At 33.1% G+C, this 10,559-nt stretch overlaps 2 protein-coding genes across 5 annotated transcripts; one reads left to right on the forward strand and one right to left on the reverse strand.

Annotated features, from left to right (window-relative positions):
* The first annotated feature begins 1,876 nt into the window (after window positions 1–1,876).
* LOC115992243 lies at window positions 1,877–4,442 on the forward strand. The gene is made up of 2 exons (XM_031116339.1): window positions 1,877–2,162; window positions 3,793–4,442. Exons 1-2 carry the CDS (start codon window positions 1,883–1,885, stop codon window positions 4,131–4,133), a joined length of 621 nt encoding a protein of 206 aa, XP_030972199.1. The 5' UTR covers window positions 1,877–1,882; the 3' UTR covers window positions 4,134–4,442.
* Window positions 4,324–7,004, reverse strand: LOC115992244 (acyl carrier protein 3, mitochondrial). Of its 4 annotated transcripts, none has more exons than XM_031116343.1 (4): window positions 6,783–6,965; window positions 5,278–5,288; window positions 4,986–5,194; window positions 4,392–4,768 (listed from the first exon to the last, which is right to left on the reverse strand). In XM_031116343.1, the coding sequence occupies exons 3-4, from the start codon at window positions 5,181–5,183 to the stop codon at window positions 4,577–4,579; spliced, it is 390 nt and encodes a 129-aa protein (XP_030972203.1). In that variant the 5' UTR covers window positions 5,184–5,194; window positions 5,278–5,288; window positions 6,783–6,965; the 3' UTR covers window positions 4,392–4,576. The 4 variants fall into 4 exon arrangements, with proteins under 4 accessions (XP_030972200.1, XP_030972203.1, XP_030972202.1 ...); XM_031116342.1 differs by having other exon boundaries at window positions 5,278–5,359; window positions 6,783–6,964; XM_031116340.1 differs by lacking the exon at window positions 5,278–5,288 and having other exon boundaries at window positions 4,324–4,768; window positions 6,783–7,004.
* Between the last annotated feature and the right edge of the window lie 3,555 nt (window positions 7,005–10,559).

Raw genomic sequence — 10,559 nt, forward strand, 5'->3', positions numbered from 1 at the left:
GTCTGTTTGTATAATCCAATACTTCTGAACAACACCCAGATGTCAAGTTAAAATTATTTTATACTAGAAACAGTTTCATGAAGTTTCTTAACTTTTACAATGCAAGAGAACTCTTTCATCTTAAAATATTTATGTTTTGAAAGGTGGATAAAAGGATGAATTGTGAATGAGAACTTTTTAGTTATTGTTCCCTATTTGTTAGAATGTTGTTCTACTTGACTAGATTTTTTGTTCCTTAGCTTGATTAGTCATGCTTTATCCTCCTGCATGGGTGCTACGTGTAACTAAAATGCTCTATTTAGATCATTGTGAAGTGAGAAAGAAAATACAAAAAATCCGTAGATGACAAGTTTGTATAACATTGTGCTTTTGCAGATAGGGATAGTTGGGGCAGGCTTGAAAATGCAGAGAGAGAGAGAACTTGTGCTTCTCCGCCAAGGTTACAACTTACAAAGACGTGGCTGTGCTTAAAGCTTGGTAAACGAATTTGTTTTGCTTATACAAACTCTTTTTTTGTTTTAAAGTATGAGATAAGAGTAGGCTACCAACCTTACATTTAACTTCCTTTCCAACTTCCAACTTCCAAATCTCATTTGCCTTCTGGACCAAGTGAACTTAATGACCAATCTATCCCTCTTTTTCATATTAATTTTCAGAATTGTCATCATCATGTGTTTTGGGTGTTAACTATTTTGCTAAATGACCAAAAACACCATTAGCCTCTTGTAAGTGTAAATTCATTTAAAATATCATGCATTATAAAATGTAAAATTCATTTCCAACGTACTTAATTGAAATCCAATATTCTTCAAATTGTCATGGTTTTTAATTTCCATGAAAAATTATTATCATAAACATCATCAATATATCAAAGTATTACTCAATTAAAAAAGTTGTCAATTGCTTAGAGACAATGCGTAGAAAGATCTTCGAATGGATCTTATAAGATGATTGAAAAAGAGAATTTCAAATGGCCCTCACCCATTTTTATAGGCAATTGTAACTAGAGATGTTATTTTTCACTCTTCAAGGAATTAATGCAAGTATGTTGTACAATTTCGTGACATTTTTTTTGGTTCATAGTTATAGCCAATATGAAAGAATAATTACAAGTCATTAATCAATTGAATTTCAGTACTAATCCTTTCTGCATAGCACAAACTCTTATGTTCGGACATGCAAACTTCACATATTGATTGGATAAAACATTGTATAACGATCATCCATTTTCGATTAATTGGCTATTATTTGATTATTAGCAATAATTTTCATTGTAGCTCCCTGAATCAATCTATTCACCCAAGTGTCAAAATTAATTCAAAGGTAAAGCAGTCATAACATATACTTGAAATTTTTGCGAAATTTTACCGAACACTCACCAATCAAATTTCACTAATCCTCGCTAGTTGTCAATAGACCAATAATCTAAACTTCCTTGTTTCTAGACATGCAAACATAACATACAGATTGGCCAAAACATTGTATATCTATTACCCCTAAGTCAATGAATTGGTAATAATTTTGTCATTGTCAATCGCCAATCGATGACTAAATCATGTATGGAACTAATTTGTATATTAAAGGGGCAAATAGATACGAATATACGAGTCTAATTTTTGGCTGAATTCCATAAAATACAATAAAATAAAGGAAAAGAAAGTAAAACAGTTAATTAGCAAATTATTTTTAAAAGCACACAAAGGTAATTTTACATGAGTGTGAAAAGGAAGAAATCTTGACCTTCAAATGTCGACAACAAAAAAGTTTATGGTCGTAATATATGTTGCTTACAAGGGTATAATAATAACACAAAACCTTATATAAACCAAAGGTGTGGAGTGGAGTCTCATCTATTGGTACCCAAATCTAACGTACATATTACATGTATTTAGAAACAAACACAAAGAAGATGAGCAACTTTTGCGGCTCCCACAATATTGTGATGTTCACAATTTGCTTCATGATCTTCACGATCACTGCAACTTCAATGGCCACCGACATCGAGGAAGACCCAATATTCGAACTGAATAGCCAAGAAGAAATGGTGCATTTGGCTGGATATGGAGAAGAGAAGCTCTCCACCGTGCTAGTCACTGGTTCGGTTCATTGTCAGGCTTGCCTGCATGGTCATGAAGCTCAACTTACTGAATGGCCCATATCAGGTTAGTAAAAGATCATTATATTGCATGCTATGTTTGAGTTATAATTTGATCACAATCTTCCTCTTCCTTTTAATACTTTCCCTTGTAAATGGTATGCTTTAGTGCTTTGTGAAGTTATATTTATCACAACTTTTTGTATTGTTCGAAGGTCACATAATGGAAAATTAGGCTAATGAGCAAAACTTCTTGGAACCTTTGATATTTAATGCACTACAAGCTAGTTAATTTTGACTCTCTAGTATAATTCCTTCAGTTCATGTTTTTCATGCTTGTCCTCATATCATATTACAATGATTTCCTGTTGCTTTTTATATATTGGTTAGAGAATGCAAATTTTACATCTTTTCCTAGCATTTTATGTTAGGATAAGAGGATGTAGGAGTATGAAATAGAGCAAGTACTTGAAAAATGTTTTAAGGTTTACTGAGTTTTGAGTGCTTGTTGTACTGAATTGTTATTGCTTCCAAAATATTAATAATGATAGTAATAATTTAGGGTGTTCCTTAAGGTCACATGCCAGCCCGACTAAAACCCAGTAGTTTGGTAGTTCCATATTTTAGTAAAGGCTTGTGCCCAAGTAATTTGCTCCGCCAGATTGTGCAGAGAACGGTTCTTTAAAGCGTTTAACGTTGAATCTTCATATGCATGGATTGGTTTATAAGTAATTATAACATTTATTGTTGTAATTTGCAGTGTCTTTCTTTTCTTTTCTTACTTCTTCTCTCTTTTTCTTTTTCTTTCTCTTTCTTTTTCTTTTTCTTTTTCTTTATTTCTTTTTCTTTTTCTTGTTTTTTTCTTTTTCTTTATTTCTTTTTTAAAATTCGATAGTTATAGAACAATATTGAGAATGAGAATTTGAAGTTTGATATATCCCTCTTCCCTCTCTTTCTTCTTTTTCCAAAGAAGCCAAAAAAATGTGTACTTAAAAACGGAGATCCCACATCAATAGCAACATCTCTCAATAAATACTGACACATAAAATAATTCTGATTTAAATGAAAAGCAGAAACATTATTTTGAGTTTATGATTTCTCGATATGTATATAATTATGCTGAAAACAACCACCTCCCTCTCCCAAAGAATATAAAGAATAAAATGAAGAAGCCACATTCGTAGGGGCCTCTTTCAATAAATTTTCAAAAAATAAAGAATAACACCCATCTAAATGAAAAGCATAAACATAATTTGCATGTATGATTTTTTGTCAAGGATTAATTATTCTGAAAACAACCATTCAATTTGTAGGAGTTGAAAAGGATGTATTAGTTGAATTTAATATAAGATTATTATAAAATTAAAGTTGAGCATACATATTGGGTCCCAGTATACTATGACCAATGAAAGAGATTTATAAACGAAGGTCCCAATATTTAACTTTGCCCTTTGTACACAAATATTTAACTTTGCCCTCTGTACACTAAGATAATGTGCATTGTCAAGAACCTTGTAGCTTAGTAATTTTGTAAGATTTACAAAATGAGAAGAACTAGGTTTAAATCTCCCTTCCTTCACTTGTCATAAGCCCCACACACACACAAGGACAAGGTGCATTCTTCAATGCATCATGATTATGGGTGCACACATCATTATAATCATCATTATCACCATCATGTGGTTTAAAATCTGCAGGTGCTTTGGTCGGTGTTAACTGCCATAACAGTGGAAAGAAGAGCAGATCAAGATGGGAACAAGCTAGAACAGATGAATTTGGAGATTTCACTTTTGATCTTCCTTCCCAACTTCATTCAATTCCCAACTTGGAACAAAAATGTTCTGTTAAAGTTCTGAAAATACCAAAGAACTCACCCTGTCAACCAACTTACGTCAAGAAACAAAAGGGACTAAAACTATTATCACTTGGGAATGGCATCCGTACTTACAGTGCCGGAACGATTAGATTCATGGATTTGACTTCTAGACCTTTGCAAGCATGCATGAAGAAGAATGGTAACAAAGAGATGCAACGATAGATATCTAATTGATAAGCAGATAGGGATCAGAACCATGGCTCATTATTTTGGATGGCGCTTTAGTCACAGCATTGAGTTAACAAGAGTTTCATCCCTCTCTGTCGGTTGTATAAGATGCACAGGTATAGAGGAAAACAATAACATATGTAGCATGTGTGTACAGTATGTTCTCATAAAGCAAGCTATGAGCTGATAAATACCATGTGGATGATACTATTAGAGTTCTTCCAAAAAAGAAATAGAAATAATCGAGTTGTAGAATCAATAAGAGAATTACTTGAGAATAAAGAGTTTCTAGATTTTCTGCAATCATTACATTTCTAAAGAAACATCAATGTAAACCAACCAGAGAAATTTTGCACCCAAGACTTATTAATGGGAAGAAAACATGGCAGATGCACCCACCAGTAAAATCTTGAATGCATTACAAATTTAAAAACCAATCAGGACTCCTCCACAACCTTTTGCTCAGCTCCAGAAACAATGTACTTTGCAACATCAGCACAGCAAGTTAGCTTATCAGCTTTCTCGTCAGGGATATCAAGGGAGAATTCTTGCTCAAAAGCCATTACGAGTTCTACCCTGTCTAAACTGTCCAGGCTTAAGTCTTTCTGAAAATCCGCTGTTTCAGTAACCTGTTTCAAGTGTCAAGTGAAAATAACATATTCCCTCTAACTGTTAGCCCTTTTAAAAATAAATCTATGTCAAACATAGAACATTATTGAACAAGCACGGTTCTGTATATACCAAAGCAAACAATAGACACAGCATAAAAAGTGGTTTATTGTTTAAAAACATTTTTAAGATGGACAAATAATACAGTCTATAGTAATATAGGATACCATTCATTACCTTAGAGGCATCAATTTTATCAAATTTCTTAACCAGTCCAATCACTCGATCCATTATTTGATCAGGACAAGTTACTGTTGATGAGCACATCTGGCGGCTTAGTCGCTTGAGCACATTCTGTTTCTCAGCTAACAACCAACTTTCAGCTGATCCACTCACCCTAACATGCCTCAAAACGGAAATTCTTATGCTTTGCATGTTCAGGAGAGCTGAAAAAGCCAAATGAATAAACTCATATAACGCTATATCAAGTAAAGGCACACAGATTGAATTGGATAAAGGATATAGGTACCTGAATAATAACTGTTTATCACCAAGATGGAGGTCAATCAAGGAATTAGGAAATCCAAACCAGTTAGGAAGGTTCTCAACATCTAAATTATGCATATCAGTTTTAAGGAATGAGTTTAGCTTGTCTTAACTTGGACTCATGCAAAAACTACAATGTTCTGGATTCAAGATTAGATCAAATATATAACATAGACTCAAATGCAGCTACTAAGGTCCAGCATGTGAAACTACTTGTCTACTTCATCATTGCAAAATACAAGAAATATTCTCTGAAATGGAAAATACCAAGAACTAAAGAAGAATTTTGACTTCTTGTAGTTTTTATGCAACTGTTTGGTTACTGGGACCGCAAACTGTATCGTATGCCACTGAGGAAACTTCTAGGAAAAGTCCTAGTTTAAAAGTGAAGACAAGCAGAACAATCATGTGAAACTTGCAGAGTAAAGTCTAGTCTATGCTCAAGAAACTTGTATAATACGGCTTACTAGTAGAAAACCTTGCATTTTACAAGCTGATCAATGATGCCACGCATGACATATGCAAACTATTTGACACTATCCCAAGTTTCTATTCCAATGAAGGCAAAGTAGAAATTGTGAAAAATCACTTAGTTCTAGATTTCTTTTATCAAACAGTTGATGGTTCCTAAATCCTTTTTCCTTCTTATTTATTTATTTTTTATTTTTATATAAGTAAGATTTGTTATATTGCAAAAAGACTAACATGGAGTAGCCTAAAGAATACACAAAACTAGAATTATGCATAAAGGGATGACTCTTTAAATCCAGGGATGGAACTAGTGCTAATGTATCCCCATGCTCTAGACCAATAGAATAAAGAACCACAAATAAAGCTACCAAAGGGGTCCTCGTTGTTTACACGTCCTCACACAAACACGATTTTGCTCCCGCCAAATTGTCTACATCAAACACAATGGGACTAAATTCCAAATGTCCGATAAATGCTTACCAAACCAAATTCCTAAATCCTGACGTGCCTAATTTGTTGATTACTATCTTCTCACTTTTTTAGCAAATAGTACAAACACTTGGTGCGCATAGAACATTAGAGCCTAAATTTGAATTCACCTACACAATTTGTGTGGAAGTGGGTGAAAAATTTGATCTGGGTTTAGGACCATAAGCCAAAGATTAAAGCAAACTACCAATAACATTTGTCAAATATTTTGAAGAAACAACCAAATTTTGCTGTCAAAAAAGCTTAATTCAATATACAAATTTAGGAACTCAAAACAAACTACAGAGCCCATATTTGACATAAAACCAAGATGGGTTTTCCAATATTAAGCAAATGAAGTCACACGAGCTATCTACACTACGATTTCAAAAGGCCATTAGACATTACATAAAGAGAAATATTGAAGTTGATAGAAAACTAGTGCTAGTTACTACTAGGTAGCATTATTGGGTAACATGGGTGTGTCAGAATGAGGAACGCAAAGGAACAAACATAAGGAAGCAAAGCAAGAAGTGATCGAACACTCACGAGTCACGAGAATTGGAGCTGTGCTTGGATCGTTTTCGTTTGGTCGATAAAAATGGTCCTTAGTGCTGTTTAGGTGTTTGCTTTATTGTCGCAAAGAAGTCAAAATCAAATTTAAGACACCTGTCGGCTTTCCTCGTCGTCCAAGTCCCTTCATGGGTGAATTTTAAGGTTGGCAGCCTAGGCCCAACCTATCATTAGGTACCTACCCAGTCCATATCAAAACTCAGTGTCACCAAATTTTTTGACAATTTTAATCGGTGGGTAATTTTATTTTTTAAAAATCGGTCGGTAATTATTAAAGACCGGTATATAAATATATATATATATATATTTTTTTTTTTTAATTTTCCTTTTATCATTGCGTATCTTTGACGTAATGATCACTTCATAAGTATAAATACATGTAGGGTGTGGGAGACAAATGTCAAGATTTAAGTATCTAAGAAAGAGATATACACTTAGGGAATGTTTGGTAGAGTGGATTTTAGGAAAATTAAAAAATATATATATGAGGAGTGAAAACTTTTTGGAGGGTGTTTGGTTGGAAGGAGAGAAGGAAAAGAGATGGTGGGACTCAGGTGTTTTTTCACCGAACCCACCAAAAAAATTTCTCCCCAGAAAACTAGAGGAGAAAAAATGAAGCACCTAGGGGGGACAAAAATGCTTGTGCAAGTGCATAGGGGTTTTGTCCGTGCCTAGATGCTTTTTTTTTCTTCGTCCACTTGCTCTTTTTTTTTTTCTTCGTTCACTTTAAAATATACATTTTTTTTTGTTAAAAAGTGTATTACTTTTTTTTTATTATCACATACACAATTTTTTTGCTAAAAAAATGTGATGCGTTTTTGTTTTATTTAATGGGGACATAATTGAAAATTTAAACCAACTTCATTCTTCCATCCTCTCATTTTTCATCTCAACCAAACAAATAAGTTTTCTATCTCTCCACTTTTTCAACCTCCCATCTAAACACAAATAGGAGAAAACTAAATATTTTCTATCCTCCTATTTTTCTATTCTTTCCCAATTTTCTATCCTCTTACTTTTCTACTCCTCCAACCAAACATACTCTTAGATTATTTTAGAATACAATTTCTATCTTATATAAAAAAAAAGGACTAAATAACCTTAATTTTTCAACTATATAGCAAAATACTCATGTTTTGGAAATGTTGAGTTCAACCTAGAATTCAACATAAATAATGTTGAGTTCTATGCATATTTTGCCACAAAATTCTTTTTTTGAAGGTTTTTCATAGACACTTAAAAATTTGCATAGAACTCGACATCATCAATATCAAGTTCCAAAATAGTAGTATTTGGCTGTATAGTTTGAAAAAGTGACTACTTGACTACGTAGTTAACAAATTAATGCTAAACAACCATTTTCCCCCTACAAACTATGTATATTATAAGCTTAAATGATTTATTGTAGGGTCCTGTTAATGGGTGCCCTTAGGCTATTTGTTAATGGACCATTTTAGAAATGTTTTAATATCACTTTTTTGAGAAACATAAAAAGGCTATAAAAAAATCAATTACTTTTTTTCCCCACAAAATTTTCTAAAAATACTTCCTAACCTAATGCCCTTACAACATCCCTTAACTTTTTCCTTCATTGTAATAAACTTAAGCAGAGTAAGTATGTATTTGTTAAGAACTTTTCTTTGTGGATGTATTAGAGCCATCTTGTGGCCTTTAATAGATCCGCACTCCGAACATCACCAATGACAGTTACAAGATTGTTAAACCTCTATTTAACATCATCAATCTTGTTAAATCTTGAAACAAACCTCACAAATCCATTTCTCTTTACAAGATTAGTCAAGTGACTTGAATCTAAGTCAAACATTGTTTTAAAAAGTAGCCAATACAACAACAAAAGTCATAGTTCTAAAATTTTTAAGGTTACTAAGGATGAACATGATGAGTTCTTATTGCATTACTTTTTTTTTTTAAATGAAAATTCAAACATATCTATCTTAATCTTGTGGCAATTTCCTTTTCAAATCACATCAAGATGAACTTGGAAGAAGTAGGGATTCTAGGGAAGGCTACTTCGGGAATTCGGATTATGGTAGGGTCATAAGAGCTGGCAATGGTGCTATCATGTGGAATTGAACAGGTCTCCTCTAAGAATCAAAGATACAACCTTTGCAAAAGCAGAAACTCTCCAGCGTGGCCATTGTTTTGTCCAAACTATTGATTCTTTTTCAAGTCATCATATCTTCATAATAACAATTCAATAGATTAGTTAGGATTGGCCATATGTGTATTTTTTTTTTTTTTTTCCGTTTATTATATTATATCCAAAGTCATACACTCTATTAATTTCTTAATTTACTTGTCATTTGTTACTACTTTTGTTAATATTATTTTTTGTCTTCTATTACCTTTTTTTTTTTTGGTTCCCTTAATTTGAATAAACTCACCATTTCTCATTTGTTTATTAATTGCTCTCCTCTTACCATGATCGAACCATTTTAACAGATTTTCCTCCTCTTTTAATCAACAAAGGTTTTTTTTTTTTTTTTTTTTTGAGCAAATAATCAACAAAGGTAACTCCTCTCTTTAGGCTATTGTTCTCATTTCTATTAGATAGAACCCTAGCCTCACTTTGATACCCATTTGAATAAATGAAACCTGTATGTATTTTTATAACTAAATAGATATCAATTGACAACAATTTGAACAATGTTTATGCAAGTTTCTAAACAAGATGATAATAGATGAGTTATTATCAATCCATATAGCTTAAACCAGTTCTTCAGAACAACTGGGTTTATAGGATGATTTGTGAAGGTGATAAAATAATCTGATGGGCCGACCTTAATGGGCCGGACGGATTAAAACTGTTGGGCCTGTGTAAAGATGGTCCCACGCACCTCAAAGGCCCATCGCTCACAGGTGTAGTAAGGGCCCATGATCCGAAATCTCTATTGCCTAGAAAAGCCCTAAGATCCAATAAGGGAAATTGTATCAGAGTCCCACATTGGAAAGATCTGGAAGTCAAGAAGAAAAACCAGCTCTCTATTACTATAAAAGGAGTAACATTCACGCAAATCAAGGTACGAAAAATTGACCCTCCCTAACACTCTAGAGTAAAGAGACGAATTCTGACTTGACCTTCGGAGAGTATTTGGCCGGCCCCACACCGGTGCTCTCTAAAGGTTTTCTTTCGATCGTTTTTGTCGTGCAGGTTCGATTTTGAGCCGCGAGTACGGTGTGACCCATTGGTGACAATTTTCGACGTCATCAATTTGATTATCTAATATATTTACACATGTATGCACGCAATCATGGGTCAAAATGTGTTGACAATTTTTTTTCTTCAACTCCTATTCATAAAAAAATAACGGTAAAACTTATTACGTATACCATTTTGCACGCATGCTCATACACACAAGTGAATTTAAACTGAAATTATGAGTTTATGAATACATGATTTTAAATTTTCAATTGCCTGTGTGGCTATGTCACTGTGTGTAAGGACATGCGTGCAAAATGGTGTATGTAATTAATACTGTCCAAAAAATATATAAAATATTAATAATTATATTTGCATAAAACAAATGGTACACAACATATCTAACCATAAAGAGGAGAAATTAGATAAATTGAAAACCTTAAAGTTAATTGAATGATACTTCATCCATTTCCAACCTATATAATAAGCTTTGGGTTTAAATAAAAATATATGTCTTACTTGCATTTGGAACGTGTTATAACACAGTTGGAAATCCATACTCAAACAAATTGTTTACTAATTCTTCTCAAAAA

Source organism: Quercus lobata, chromosome 5 (genome assembly GCF_001633185.2).
Source record: "Quercus lobata isolate SW786 chromosome 5, ValleyOak3.0 Primary Assembly, whole genome shotgun sequence".
NCBI lineage: Eukaryota > Viridiplantae > Streptophyta > Magnoliopsida > Fagales > Fagaceae > Quercus > Quercus lobata.

Bases quoted from the DNA above. Each gene is read 5' to 3' on its own strand.
- LOC115992243 (XM_031116339.1), top strand. From the start codon at position 1,883: ATGTATTTAGAAACAAACACAAAGAAGATGAGCAACTTTTGCGGCTCC. The intron at 2,163-3,792 runs GTTAGTAAAAGA...TAAAATCTGCAG, and splicing joins TACTGAATGGCCCATATCAG to GTGCTTTGGTCGGTGTTAAC.
- LOC115992244 (XM_031116340.1), bottom strand. From the start codon at position 5,183: ATGCAAAGCATAAGAATTTCCGTTTTGAGGCATGTTAGGGTGAGTGGA. The intron at 4,769-4,985 runs GTAATGAATGGT...CACTTGAAACAG, and splicing joins ATAAAATTGATGCCTCTAAG to GTTACTGAAACAGCGGATTT.